General features: G+C 47.5%; 1 protein-coding gene across 4 annotated transcripts in view; it reads right to left on the bottom strand.

The window, feature by feature from the left end:
- The window catches only part of PUDP (pseudouridine 5'-phosphatase), a 59,715-nt gene that overhangs the window by 27,658 nt on the left and 16,527 nt on the right, over positions 1 to 15,530 (bottom strand). For all 4 annotated transcript variants that reach the window (XR_001917559.1, XR_001917558.1, XR_001917560.1 and 1 more), the window contains exon 2: positions 4,547 to 4,765. Coding sequence is in view for 1 of the 4 variants with exons in the window: in XM_018043776.1 (XP_017899265.1) it covers positions 4,547 to 4,765 (219 nt within the window). In the remaining 3 variants the exon portion in view is untranslated. The remainder of the gene's footprint in view (positions 1 to 4,546; positions 4,766 to 15,530) is intronic.

The following is a 15,530-nucleotide window of genomic DNA, read 5'->3' as shown; positions in this document are numbered from 1 at the left end:
TAAGCCATGTGGTTATCCAAGAGCCGGATACAGCTTAGTGCCTAAACCACTACCACCATGTCTCAAGTATATCTTAGGAAAAAAAACACACAAAAACTCTGGAAGGAAAACCACTTGAAAGGCTTGGGTGGATAAAGAAGAAAGAGGATATTTGCATGTCTAAACCATCAAGGGTGCTTTGTATGATAAACAATGCAAGAGACTCCATGTCAAATATGAACAATATAGACTTAGCTGGATTACTGAAGAAAAAAAAAAAAACAGGCTTATAAATACAATCAGAAATGAAAGCAAGTACATTAAAACCAACGGCACAAAAATAAAAGGGATTCAAAGAAAATAATGTGAAAACCTGTACGCAAACACACTGAATAGCCTGGAAGAAATAGATGAATTGCCAGAAATACACAAGCTATCGAGATCAAAGCAAAAAGAAAGTCTGTTCAAACCTCTAAGTATTATGGAGATTAATTCAGTAGTCAGAAGCCGTCCGACAAGGAAAGCAGGACCAAATGGATCCACCGGAGAATTCCACCAGACTGTAAAGAATTACCACCAGTAGTACTCAAACTCTTCCCCACAATTCAAAGAAGACGATATACTCCCAAACTCATCCCATCAGGCCAGCATTACCCTGGCACCAAAGCCAAACAAAGAAATGACAAAAAAACTGAGGCAAACACATTCAACAAGATACCAGCAAACTTATTTAAATAACACATTAAGAGGATTCTTCTACACTGTGAAGAAGAGGGATTTATTTCTGGAGTCTTGAGGATGGTTCAACATACAAAAATCAACGTGACACACCGTATTAACGAAATGAAGAACAAAACGCAAAGGATCATCTCAAACTGATGCAACAGAAAGATCTGGAAAAAACTCAACACCCTTTCATGATATAAACACTCAAACTAGGAATAAAAAAAAGTACCTCAACATAATAAAAGCCATGTATGAAAATTCCATAGCTAACATCATACCCGATGGTAAAAGGCTGAACACTTTCTCTGTGATCAGGAACAAGAAAACAATGCCTTCTCTTGTCACTTTTATTTCACACAGCACTGTAAGTTCTAGCCAGAGCAACTAGGCAAGAAAGAGAAATAAAAGACATCCACATCAGAAAGGAAGAAATGAAGTCGTCTGTTTGCACATGAAATGATCTTAAGACAGAAAACTCTAAAGATTCCACATATTTACATAAGACTATTAGCACTATTAATAAACTTCAGCAACACTGCAGATGACAAAAATCAACATGCAAAAGTCAGCTATATTTCCACACAGTAAACAATGAAAAAATCTGAGAAGAACATTTAAATAAACCCACTGATAACTGCATCAAAGAGAAATAAAAGAAGGTGAAAGACCTGTAATGCTGAAACTACAAAATACTGCTGGAAGAAACTAAAGCAGACACAAATAAATGGAAAGCCATCCCAGGTTCATGAGCCGGAAGATCTGCTCATCTTTACAGTGCCCATAGTACCCAAGGTGGTCTACGGATTCAGAGTAATCCATACCAAAACCCCAAGGGCACTTTTTGCTGAAATACAGAAATCAATGCCTATGTTTATATGGACTCTCAGTGGAACCAGAACAGCCATACACTATCTTGGAAAAGAAGAACAAACTTGGAGAATCTCACACTTCCAGGTTTCAAAACATATTACAAAGCGTATGGTAATCAAAACAGTTTGGTGCTGACATAAAGACAGACATATAGACCAATGGAGTAGAATAGAGAGCCTGGAAATAACTCTTCACACATATAACGCCCAGAGGATCTTCAACAAGGCTCCCAAGACTACTCAACGGGGAAAAGGACAGTCTCTTCAACAAAGTGTGTTTGGGAACATGGATATTCACATGGAAAGAACAAGGCTGGACTCTTATACGATATACAAAAACTCATATAAGATGGATTAAAGGCCTAAAGATAAGAGCTAAAACTACAAAATTCCTAAGAGAAAACAGAAAGAAAGCATTATGACACAGGATCTTTTTTTTTTTTAACTCTTGGCTATGACACTAAAAACGCAAGCAAGAACAGAAACAGTCAATGGGAGTACATCAAACTTAAAAAGTTCTGGGTATCAAGGGACACACTCAATAGAGTGAAGACGCAACCTCTGAAATGGAAGGAAATATCTGCAAACCATGCAGCTCATTAGTGGTTTGTATTCAGAATTTATTATATGAAGAATTCCTAGAACTCAACAGGGGAAAAAAAAAAAAAAATCAAAAAACGGGCAAAGGACTTGAATAAACATTTCTCCAAAGAAGATACACAAATGGCTAACAGCAAGAAACAACGCTCTATGTCATTAATTATTCAACAAATTCAAAACCAAGAGATAATGGCTTCACACACATTAGGATGGTTACTATTAAAAAGAGAGAAAATAACCAGAGTTGGTGAAACTGTGGAGAAACTCAAACCCTTGTGGACTGCTGGAGGGAAAATAAAATAGCACGGCCAGTATAGAAAACAGTCGGGGCCCCCAAAACACTACAAAGAGACTCACCTTATAATTCAGTAACTGCACTTCTGGGACTGTATCCAAAAAAATAAACAAACAGAAGCAAGGTCTTGAAGAGGTGTTTCTATACACACGTTCAAGGCAGTGGTTTTCACAGTAGCCAAGAGGCGGAAGCAACCCAAGTATTTATCGACGGATGAACAGGTAAGTAAACTGAGGTCCATCCATACACTGCAGTCTGATTGTGTCTCCACAGGGAGAGAACCGTGTCACATTCGGCAACACGCGCAATGAAAGCGCTGGTGCACCTCGAGGTTGGCCACAGAAGGACAAGCGCTGCATGAGCATCTGTGAGCGTGTGCTCGCTCAGGCAGCTCTGACTCTGCGACCCCACGGACTGCAGCCCGCCAGGCTCCTCGGTCCACGGGATTCTCCAGGCAAGGACACTGCAGTGGGGCTGCCGTCTCCTTCTCCAGGAGATCTTCCCAACCCACAGACTGAACCCGTGTCTCCTGCACTGGTAGGTGGCTGTTGAACACTAGCGTCATGTGAGATACCTAGAGCAGTTCAAACTCACCGAGACAGAAAGCAGAAGGGTAGGTCCCTGGAGCTGGAGAGAGAGGCAGAGGAAGGGATGGGAGTCAGGGTCTACTGGGGACAGCGTTTCAACTCCCCAAGGTGAAAAGCTGAGAGAGCTGGATGCTGTTGCTGGTCACACAACCATGTGAACACTCTTAATGCTCAACTGGCACACTTAACAATGGGTAAGATGGTGAATGTTTGGCTAAGGACTTCTGTGACATTCATTAATAGCTGCGCTTCCGTCATTGAAGCTTGGTAGCATTCCACTGTGTGCAAGCCGCCCAGAAAGGCAGCTGGCGAAGGGAGTACGTATCATGATGCTTGTGCTCATATGCTGAGGTACATGTGTGTTCACGTGTATTTCCATGACATAATGTGTGTGTGACATACGTGTGCATGCGTGTGACGTGTTTGTGTGTGACATGTTTGCATGTGTCTGTGTAATGAGTGTGACATTCATGCGTATGTATGTGTGATATACACGTGTGTGTGTTTGTGTGCCTGTGTGTGTAATCCAAGAACAGCCCACATGGCTTCTTTGTAACATCAGGCAGCAGTAACAGGGCCCTTTCCAGGAAGTTCACTAGTTCCACGGGATATTCAATCTGCCCCTCTGGATATATGGATAAATGTAGATAATCACACATGTTTCAAAAATGACCATGACTCATGTTAATACCATTTTGAATCCAAAATTACTGCTGTGACTGTAAACTTTTTTCTCCCTGAACACCAGGAATTCTCAAGACTGAGTCATTCCCCTTTCTTCCTAGAAGAATCTTAAAATAACACTCCATTTTTAAACCATTTCTGTCCCTGTAACCTAGAACATTCTTGACCTTCTGACTTATAGTAAGAAATAGCAGGCAGTTCTGTTGTTCCATCTTCAGCTAACAAGCCCCAGGGGAGGAAAGTCATCTTTCCTCTCAAACGAAAACAAGTAAAGGCCACACAAACAGACATGTTAGAACTGAATTATGCCTTTAACTTTTTAAAATAAGGTTTTTTTTAAAACTTCTTTAGGGAGATTTAAGCTGCTTGCCTATCATCATGTTCAAGTTTGCATAGCTGCTGAAACATGAATTCTCTATCAGATCGTGAAAAGCAAAAGCCACCTATTTGAAACTCGGAAGCAATTCTCTCAGGAATGTGATCTCTAGGTCACACTGAGACAAAATGCAAATGTTTCCGGACCTCAGGAATCCGCGAAAAGAACATATTAAGAAAGCTTAAAAATGACAAGCACATGATGCTGTCGTCCTTTAGTCCTGAGTCACATCCAACTCTTTGTTGACCCCATGGGCTGCAGCCCACCAGGCTCCTCTGTCCGTGGAATTTTCCAGGCAAGAACACCGGAGTGGGTGGCCACGCCTCCTCCAGGGGATCTTCCCCACCCCAGGACCGGGAAAAGGAGAACGCTAGCACGCCGGGCCTGAGACCTGCAGCTCAGAGCCCCAAGCGCGCTCCGGGAACCTCACCTGGCATGAGCGCGGCCGTGGGGAAGACCTCCTTCAGCTTGGCCTGGCTCACCTCCACCAGCTCCTCCGCGGACATTGGGAGCTGCAGCGTGTCTCTGATCAGCTGGGCCGCCTCCAGCGCCTTCTTGCCCATCACCAGCGACTTCACATCCCAGCTGTACTTCTTCCCGTAGCGCCCGCAGATGTCCTCAAACACAGCCGAGTAGAGCCGCTCGGTATCTGAGGAGACGAGGGGGCGGAGACACAGCGGCGTTGAGGGATGCGTTCAAGGTGCGCAGAGCCCGCCTTCGGAGCACACAGCTCTCCGGGGGGCCCGTGGACGTAGGGGAAACGCTGGTGGGTTCAGAGGCCCAGACGGTGCCCCGGCGGCCTGCCCTCTGCTGCTCTGGAACCTTACAGGGTGGGAGGGAAAGGAAGTCTGTGCGCAGCTGCGTCCAATGCCGCGCTCCCGCGGCCCGTGGCCCGCCAGGCCCTTCTGTCCGTGGGATTCTCCAGGCAACAATACTTGGAGTGGCGGCCTCCCTGGAGGCTCAGTGGTGAAAGAATCCGCCTGCCAATGTAGGGGACATTGAGTTCAATCCCCGATCCGGGAAGATCTCACCTACCTCGGAGCCACTGAAGCCCTGAGCCACCACTAACCGAGACTGGGCTCCAGAGTCCGGGAGCTGTAACTGCTGAGCCCTGTGCCGCAACTGCTGAAGCCTGCGTGTTCAGAGCCTGTGCTCGGCTGAGAGGGCCCGCAGCAGTGAGAAGCCCACGCACCGCATCTACAGAGTAGGGCCCCCGCTCTCCGCAACTAGAGAAAAGCCTGCGTGGTAACAGAGCCAGTACAGACAAAAATAAATTATTTCGATTAAAAAAAAAAAAACGAACACTGGAGTCGGTTGCCATTTCCTCCTCCAGGGGATCTTCCAGACCCAGGGATCGAACCTTCGTCTCCCACACTGCAGGCGGATTCTTAACCGCTGACCCACCAGGGAAGCCCCGAAATGTCTGCATTATGGTTCAAGCCTCTTTTCCGTTGACAGGTTCCTTCTGCTGAGCCTGACCACTCCTAGACTTGGAGTCCTGACAGAGTACCCGCGAGTATGCACACTGCAGTCTGTGTGAAGGGCCTCCACCTCGACGGGCCGCCCGAGTGCTCCCAGCGCCCTGCAATCACTCCGTCCCCTGCAATCACTCCTGTGGGAGCGTGCGGATGCGGGTGCGGCTCTGAACGAAGCCCCTGCGTGAGGACAGATGCCGGCCTGCAGCTCCCAGGAGGAAGGCACATGTCCTGTGTTCTCCGTTTCCGCTGCCCACCCCCACCGATCGTGCAGCAGTAACAGCACGGTTCCCTGCAAGGTAACTGGATTCTACACTTTGCAGCGAAGGGCTCGGCCCGGAGACCACCCCCAGCCACCCCAGCCCAAGGCAGCATCTCCAGGCAGCTGACCTGCCCTTCCCGCCCGCTCGGCTCTGGTTGGTCCTCCCTGCCTGCAGCCCGCTTCCTAGGAACAGGCCCTGGACTCTTGGCCAGTGGCGGAAGGACCCAACCTTGGACAAGGAGGAGCAGCACAGAAGGGCTTTGCTTTCTCCTCTTTTCAAGGTAAAACCCCGTATAGCTGCGTATCAAGTACAAACTCATCTTCAGTGCTTTAACTATCTGGGTCCTCGCCTTTCTCCGACGGGCTGGATTGGGGGAGATGGTGGGGGGAGGGGGAACACGGTAAGAGACACACTACAAGCAGATCCCTTGTAGCTCAGTGGGTAAAGACTCCACCTGCAGTGCAGGAGACCCGGGTTTGACCCCTGGGTTGGGAAGATCCCCAGGAGAAGGAAAAGGCAACCCACTCCAGTATCTTTGCCTGGAAAATCTCATGGACAGAGGAGACTGGCAGGCTGCAGTCCATGGGGTTGCAAAGAGTCAGACACGACTGAGCGACTAACACATGTACACTTAGGAAGCAGCTCTCAGATCTCCTGGTACACGCCTGCCTGCCCTTGCGCAGGCATGACCCCAGGGTTGGGTGTGACATCCCTGCTTTGGTTTCCTTTCTGGTACAAAGGAAGGTGAGACTTAAAAGACAAGTCCTTCTGGGCTCCTTGGTGGAGGAAGCCAGTGTTTGGATCAGGACCTGAGAGGCTCAGATTTCTTCCAAAATCCCCCCTGCGTGTCACCTCCCTGAAGAAGTCCCGGCAGAAAGGGAAGGGCTGGCCCACGCCTCTGGGGGACAATGAGGAGCGCTGGCCGTATCGAATGTTCACTCACATCCCGCTTCCCTCAAGACCGAGAGGGCTCTGCAGGCGTGCAGAGGCAGGGCCTGGCTGGCAGCCTGTGTATACTTTGCTTTCTTCCTGTGAACACTTTTCTTCCAGCAGCTGGGAGAGAAAGACTGACAAGACATTGCAGGCACCGAGTGAATGAGAAACTCCCGCTGGGTTTGGAAAGCACGCGGAGTGCCAAGAAAAACACCAGAGGCTGGGCGAGGAGCACCACTCGGGACTCGCGATGAGCCAAGCGCAGGAGGAAGAAGAAAAGACAAAGTCTAAAGATGGAAAAGAGCTGTATTCTTTTAAAACGCGTTTCACGCTCTTCCTTTAAAGCTGGTGCTTTTCACTTAAAAGACCTAGAACAGGGGGATTAAAAATCTGCAGAAGACTCTGCAGTCATTTAACTCTTCTTCACAATTTAGATGAAAATCATGCTAAACCTTCAGTGAGATAAGCAAGGATCTCAACACATTGTTAAAAGTCCTCAGATCAGGCAAAGAGTATACCAGCAGATGACAGGGTACAATCCATGAAAGGCATAGTGCTTTGAAGGGGAAAGCTCTCCCAGAAGCTAAAATAGAAAGGAAGCATGGGCTTCTCTGGTGGTGGTGGTGTTCAGTCGCTCAGTCATGTCCGACTCTTCAACCCCATGGACTGCAGCACGCCAGGCCTCCCTACTGCTAAGGCGCTTCAGTCGTGTCCAACCCTGTGCGACCCCAGAGACGGCAGCCCACCAGGCTCCCCTGTCCCTGGGAATCTCCAGGCAAGAACACTGGAGTGGGTTGCCATTTCCTTCTCCAATGCATGAAAGTGAACAGTGAAAGTGAAGTCGCTCAGTCGTGTCTGATCCTCAGGACCCCATGGACTGCAGCCTACCAGGCTCCTCTGTCCATGGGATTTTCCAGGCAAGAGTACTGGAGTGGGGTGCCATTGCCTTCTCTGTGTTAGGGATCATCTGTGACTTAACAGAAAGGTGGTTGGAGGGATCATCTGTGAGTTAACAAGCGGGAGGTTACGGGTCATCTATGAATTAAGAGGAAGGCAGTTAGGGATCATCTATGTATTAAGAAGGCAGTTAGGGATCATTTATGAATTGAGAGGAAGGTTGTTAGGGATCCTCTGTGAGTTAACAGGAGGGTGGTTAGGGATCCTCTGTGAGAACAGGAGGGTGGTTAGGGATCCTCTGTGAGAACAGGAGGGTGGTTAGCGATCCTCTGTGTGTTAAGAGGAAGGCAGTTAGGGATCCTCAGTGAGTTAACAGGAGGGCCGTTAGGGATCCTCTGTGAATTAAGAGGAGGGCCGTTAGGGATCCTCTGTGTGTTAAGAGGCAGTTACAAGTTCTGCTTTCTCCCTGTCCACCACAGCTCACACAAGGCTCCTGCAATGGCAAGGGCCATATGATCTGAGAAGTTAAGAGTTCCTTGTTCCAAATGTTCCATTAAAAAAAAAAAGCAATACCACTGGGAATCCATTCACAAAAGTATCTATCACATGTTCCCAGCATATCAGACTAGCTCCACAAATATTTGTTAACAAACTGCCCGACCCAGTACCGGCATAGAATCCTGTGTGCCCAACCCCCATAATCCATGTCTCCCTGCAGCGACCTGATCGTCCACAAGCCAACCCTCGCATGTTCCCACTCAGTGGTAAGACCCCACTCCCTAGCTAGCTCCGTTCACCTCTCCCCACCAGTTAATAAATACACAGAGCTGTATCAGGCACCTGTTCTGTGAGACCCACGGAAACAACATAAATGAGACAGAAATATCCTTGCGAGGTTAAATACGTAACTCAGAGAGTGCAGTGAAAGGCTTTAACGTATTTAATGAAGCAAGAAGAACATGTGTTTCTGGAATTCTCTTGCTTTCTCTATGACCCAATGGACGTTGGCGATTTGATCTCTGGTTCCTCTGCCTTTTCTAAATCCAGCTTCTACATCCGAATGGGTTCACTGACTCAATGGACATGAGTCTACGCACACTCTGGGAAATGGTGAAAGACACGGAAGCCTGGCGTGCTGCAGCCCACGGGGTCGCAGAGCGTCAGATACAACTGAGCAACTAACTCAACAACAACGGTGACTGCAACTAAAAAGCTCACTAATGTTTGTTGACCAAAAAAAAAAAAAAAAGGGAACAGTCACCTGGGAAAGTAGAGGAAGCTTGGCAGAACGAGTGACTGAAAAGGCAGTATGTACATCAGAGTATTTTTCTCCACTGACACCCAATGATACGTGGCCCTTTGCTGACCCCAAGGCCGTGGGAGTTCAGGAAAGTCCTCTCACACCTTGGAATAGTGGCAGATGGAGTGTTAGACGCCACAGAGAGAGGAGCCTGGTGTTCTGGGGAGCAGAGAGAGAAAAGAGGACGGGGAGGTCACAGAGGCTGCCTCCACCGGACAGTGCTCACGGCCACGCTCAGGGACACTCTGGTGTTCCCTCCCAGGGCCGCCGGCTCCGCGTGTCATCTGCGCACATGGAAGAGACGGGAGAAGCGTGTCTAGTCGGTGCGGTTTAACCTTTACAGACGCGCTTGCCTGCAAGAGCCAGCAACTTCTTTATGTTTAGGAATGTAAGAGACCAAAATGAGTAGTTAACAAGAGTGAAATGATGAGTCCCCGTAATATTTGCTTCAAATTAGGAGCTTGCTTGTTCTCGGAGGCTTTGAGAACAAGTATTTCAGGGTCTGATGGACTGATTCTTGTGGCTGAAGGCTAGCCAGTTTCCAACTGCGAAGGAGTAACAATAAACGCAACTCTTCAAAATGAAGATTGGTAAGGATCTAACCGAGTGGTCTTTTCTCACGTGAAAGTTCTGATTAGCAATTAGGGTCCTCTAACAGATGTGGGTATGAGTCAAGAATTATTTTTCTTCTCTCATAATCCATAATAAAGTTTAAGAAAGTCCATCAGCATGTCATTTCGTAGGGGGCCACATCGGGTCCGAGGACAGCGGCTGGGCACGAGGCTGAGGACTCAGAAACGGTGCTATCCTTACACGTGGGGCACCTGAAAAGGACTGGGCCCCCGTGGCAGGCTCAGGTGTGGGCTCTGATCACCAACTTACACACCAAAGCATATTTGGAAGGTACAATGGAAGAACATGTTCAGAGTACATGACCCCCCAACCATGCAGCCCACGAAAAACAGCAATAGTCACTGAACTGAGAGTCAGTGATTTCTCCAGAGAGGCTCCTCAGAAGGTCAAGAAACTACTACTAGAGTCAGCTTACGGATTTTGTATCTATTTCTCTGCTCAGTTCAGTCCAGTCGCTTTGTCGTGTCCAACTCTCTGCGACCCCACGGGCTGCAGCACACCAGGCCTCCCTGTCCATCACCAACTCCCGGAGTCTACTCAAACTCGTGGCCATTGAGTTGGTGAAGCTCAGTCAACAGTATTTTCTATACTTGAATAGAACTTATCAGACCAAAATTTTAACCTGAAGGTGGCATTTAACTCAAGAATCATAGTAAATTTTTACTGTATCTTTGTTTTGGAAAAGATCTTCAAGCAAGACTTGCAAACAGTTAAGTATGCAGTGTGTTTTACACACTTGATTCATTACCCAATCACCAATTCAACTATTTCCTTGGCAATCTTTCTAAATTATGCAAAATTACTTTAAAATGAGCTGATAGATGGCGATGTGATAACAATCCCCCCCCCCATCCTTAAAGTGCTGGTTTATAATCAGGGTGACTTTGCCCTTGGGGGACTTAAAAGACAAGATAAATGTGTTGTTTGTGGATCATTTTTTTAATATGATTTAAAAGACAACTGCATAAAATTATAATTAGAAATCTGTTGATGGGCACATAACATATCTAAAGATGTAATATACAACATTTATAAAGATGTAACCTTTAGGACAGTAACACCACAAAGGAGGGTAGGAAAGGAGATACATAGGAGCCAAGTTTTTGTATACTATTTAAATTACGCTGGTATTAATGCAAACCAGATAGTATAAGTTGGTAACTGTAATACACAGAGCAACCACTAAGGAAATAATTAAAAAACAAAAAAAGGTCAGAGAAATAAAACAGTTAAAATGTACACAAGAAAATACCTAGTTACCAGAAAAGAAAGCAGCGATGCCTCGAGGAAAGGGGAAGGCAAGGAGAAGACATAGATCCGTTTCTTTTTTGGATTCCACAGATACATGGAAACATACAGGATTTGTCTTTCTCTGATTTACCTTCTACGCCCACCCCTGCTGTTGCAGATGGCCAAATTTCAAACTAATATAAAGCAGAAACAGACACACACAGTGCAGAGAACTGTTTCTACCCCAAGGGGGAGGGGTGGGGGAGACACAAGCCAGATGAAGGGGACTGAGAGGCGTTCACTGCCAGCAGCAAAATAAGGAAGCTACAAGAACGTGAAGCGCAGCACGGAAAGTCACGCTTTATAGCTTTACACAGACTGCAACCTACACAACTACCAAATCACTACGCTGAACGCCTGAAACCATACTGCCAGGGAACTAACACTGCAATAAAAAAGTAGATGTGGACAGAGGCAAGTCTTCTCTACAGCAGAATGAGAGTTAATAAACACAGACTGATGGTGTGTGAAAAAAAAAAAAGAGAGAAAACAAGTAAGATAACTACATAGGTAAATCCTTTATCAATAATGGCATTATATGTAAAAGGTTAAATGTAAATTAATGTAAAGACTGGCAGAATGGATTAAAAACAAAAAACCACATGATCCAATTGTATACTGTCTACAAGACACACTTTACCAGGAAAAGCACAAAAAGCTTGAATGTAAGAGGATGAAGATATTAAATGCACAAGGTAACCAAAGAAAGCCACACTGACCACATTAAACAAAGGAGACTTAAGACAAATGTTTCTACTAGAAACAAACAAAAACTCAATAGAAGCATTTTATAAAAGGGGGTAGTTTAATGAAGAAGATGCAACAACTATAATCATGTAAGAAACTTACAACAGTCACAAACACCTAAAACAAAAACTGACCCAACTGAGGGAAGAAGCAGATTCCGACCACAGTAGCTGGAAACTTTTAATGACACATTTTCAATGATGGACAGAATAGCTGGACTGAAAATTCACCAGGAACACAAGACTGGACTTAAACCTCTACAGGTAAAACTCTGCAGCTAAATACTACAGAGAACTACTGCTCCATACAACTGAACTACGTCAACACCATAAACCAACTGAATTTTATGATACTATGGAAACGCTCCACCCAATGACAAAAAAATTTATTCTTCTCACACTCACAAGGAAAGACGATAAGCTAGGCCATTAAACAAGTACATTCAAAAAGGATCAAAATCATGCCAAGTATTTCCCTGACCAACAATGGAACAGAATGAGAAATCACTCACAGAAGGAGAGCCTGGGAAATTCACAACTTTGTGGAAGTTAAACGAATACACACCTAAACGGTGAGTGGTGAAAAGGTAAGATTACAAGGGATTTATGAGATAAGCTGGGAGGAAGGGATATATAAACGCAAGGCACCAGCAGGCACGGCATCGAACCAAAGCAGTGCCTGCAGGGAAGTGGATGGCTGTCAACGCCTGTAACAGAAAAAAGGATGCTTAGAGGGGAGGCACGGAAGGGCCTGAAGGTAAGGAAGGGATGCAGGGTGCCTCTAGAAGCTGGCAAAGACAAGACTCTGCCCTGGAGCCTGCTACAGAGGGAACCAGCCCTCGACTTCAGCCCACGGAGACTGGTCTTGGACTTCTAACACCCACAACCATGAGAAAGGGCATCTGGGTTGTTTTTTAAACCAGTGAGTTTGTGGCATTTTGTTACAGCAGACCCAGGCAACTAACACACATTAACTAAAATCCACTAATCCATCCATCCACCCACTTGTCCACCCATCCATGCATCCACCCACTGACCCACTCAGCCATTCAACCACCCACTCATCAATCCATCAATCCATCCATCCACCCACCCACCCACTCATCCACTAATCCATCCATCCACCCACTTGTCCACCCATCCATGCATCCACCCACTGACCCACTCAGCCATTCAACCACCCACTCATCAATCCATCAATCCATCAATCCATCCATCCACCCACCCACCCACTCATCCACTAATCCATCCATCCACCCACTTGTCCACCCATCCATGCATCCACCCACTGACCCACTCAGCCATTCAACCACCCACTCATCAATCCATCAATCCATCAATCCATCCATCCACCCACCCACCCATCCACTAATCCATCCATCCACCCACTTGTCCACCCATCCATGCATCCACCCACTGACCCACTCAGCCATTCAACCACCCACTCATCAATCCATCAATCCATCAATCCATCAATCCATCCATCCACCCACCCACCCACTCATCCACTAATCCATCCATCCACCCACTTGTCCACCCATCCATGTATCCACCCACTGATCCATTCAGCCACCCATCCATGGACACTTGGGTGGTTTCTGCTTCCTACCTGTTATGAACGGTAATAGTGGGAAAGACACCCTGTTTTAAGGGGAAACCTCTATCACTCGCCATGTCACTGATGTCTCCTCGGGGACCACAGCCCTGAGTCACCCACCTTGACCCTTTGTTTCTTCCTAGGCAACCTCACCTTCATCACTGCCCTCACCTGGAGGATTCTGATGAGCAGGGAATGAACTGACGTGAACAGCACTGAACGCCATTCTGGAAACTCACAAGGAGACTGGTGGAAACATCCCAGTCTTTGCAGATGTGACGAAGTGAAGGGTCTGAGATGAGGTCCTCCTGGATGAGGGAAGCCCTAAATCCAACGCCAGAGTCGTTATAAGGGACAGATGAGCAGAAGCACAGCAAGAGCCACAGCTACTGAGCCTGAATCTAGGGCCTGGGCCCCTCCACTGCTGGGCATGTAGCTGTGAGCTACCAAAGGCCACATGTCCTGGAGCCGATATGCCCTGCGATAAGAGGAGCTACCAGGATGAGAGGCCTGCACACCGCAACTAGAGTAGCCCCTGCTCGCCGCAAGTGGAGAAAGTCTGTGCAAGACAACAAAGATCTGGTGGAGCCAAAAAGAAAAGAAGAACGTGGAGGCAGTCACGAAAGGGGGTCTGGAAAAGGAAAATGTGCATGAAAGACTGACAGCGAACAGGAGTTCTTTCAAGGTGTCGCCCTGAGTTCATGTGTTGAGTGGGGTCTACCCATCAACCCCTGCTAGCTCGGGAGTCATCTGAAACACTTCACCCTGAAACCCAGAGACGTGCAGATTTTTAAAGCCCTCCTTTCCCACCCACATCAACAGCTTCCACTTCTTTTCAAGACCTTCCTTCAGTGGCTGCTCATGTTAGCCCGACATCTTTATCCTTCCTGTGGGTACAGTGGATTGAACTCCTCACGGACTATATCACCTGTGGTGTATGCACTGGTACGGGGGCAGCACCAAAAGCACTTTTAATTTAGAACAATGCAAAGTGCTGTGGATCTAGGAACAGATCGGAAAGAGGTAAAAAAAGGACGCAATTCTTCTCCTTTGAAGACACACAAGCCACTGTGTCACCAGCGTTATTTCTTTAGCTGCTCTGTGCGCTTCCAATAACTTGTTTTTTTGGTGTGGGTGGGGTAGAAGACTGTCAGAGAACGCAAGTGGAAAGTGATGACAGGAGTAAGACTGGGGGAAATCCGACGGCAACCCTGGTGTCTCAGCTACTAACAGCACAGTTCTGGGCGTCCACGGGCTACCTCCCTGGCCGCAGTCTGCCTGGGAGATCTGTCAGACGCCGGTGCGGCTCCCTTGACCCCTTCTCAGCATCAAACACCCTACATTTCCGGGGGGGATTCGCTTGCTGCAGCTCCCATGACACACCGCACGCTGGGGGGCTTCTACAACAGGAAGTTGCTCTCCCCCCAGCCCTGGAGGCTGGAAAGCGCAGATCCAGGCGTGGAGAGTGCTGGGTCCTCCTGAGGCCTCTCTCTCGGGTACGCAGACGGCCGTCTCCTCCCGTGTCAGCCCGTGGTGGTCCCTGTGTGTGCCTCTGTGCTATTCTTTTCTTATAAGGACGAGTCCTAAGGGGTCAAAGTGTGTGTGTGAGTCGCTCAGTCGTGTCTGACTCCTGCAAGCCCGTGGACTGTGGCCCGCCAGGCTCCTCTGTCCATGGGATTCTCCACGCAAGACCATTGGAGAGGACTGCCAGTCCCTTCTCCACCTAAGGGGTCAGGATCCAGCCTAATGCCCTTATTTTACCTACTTACCTCTTTAAAGACCTTGACTCCAAGTACAGCCCCATTCTGAGGCCCTGGGGGTTAGGGCTTCAAAATACAAATTTTGGTGGTGCACACGTGAGGCCACAACTCTGAGTTACTGATCTTCATCTCTGGCAGCATTTCTGCCAAAGGCAAGGTGTGCGTGTGTATGAGGCGTGCGTGCTAAGTCACCTCGTCGTATCTGATTCTTTGCGACCCCGTGGACTGTGGCCCGCCAGGCTCCTCTATCCATGGCATTCTCTGGGCAAGAATACTGCAGAAGGTTGCCATGCCCTCCTCATCAAAGGCAAGGGCAACTGATTAAAAAATATCCTTCTGTGTCTTGTTTTTTTATGGGAAGGGACTAAAGACGGACCCCAGGAAACAAGAGTCAGTATTCTTTTAAAGAACATCTGCCCACACAATGGAAAGTGGTTCACACACCTCAGACTTCATTTACCTCTTCCCCGGCATTTCTGCAAAAAGTAGATAAGCGTCCTTCCCTTCCCAAGCAGAACGC

The sequence above is a fragment of the Capra hircus genome (assembly GCF_001704415.2).
Source record: "Capra hircus breed San Clemente chromosome X unlocalized genomic scaffold, ASM170441v1, whole genome shotgun sequence".
Classification (NCBI taxonomy): Eukaryota; Metazoa; Chordata; class Mammalia; order Artiodactyla; family Bovidae; genus Capra; species Capra hircus.
Note: the sequence above shows the minus strand (reverse complement) of the source record. Positions and strands in the feature narration are given on the sequence as shown.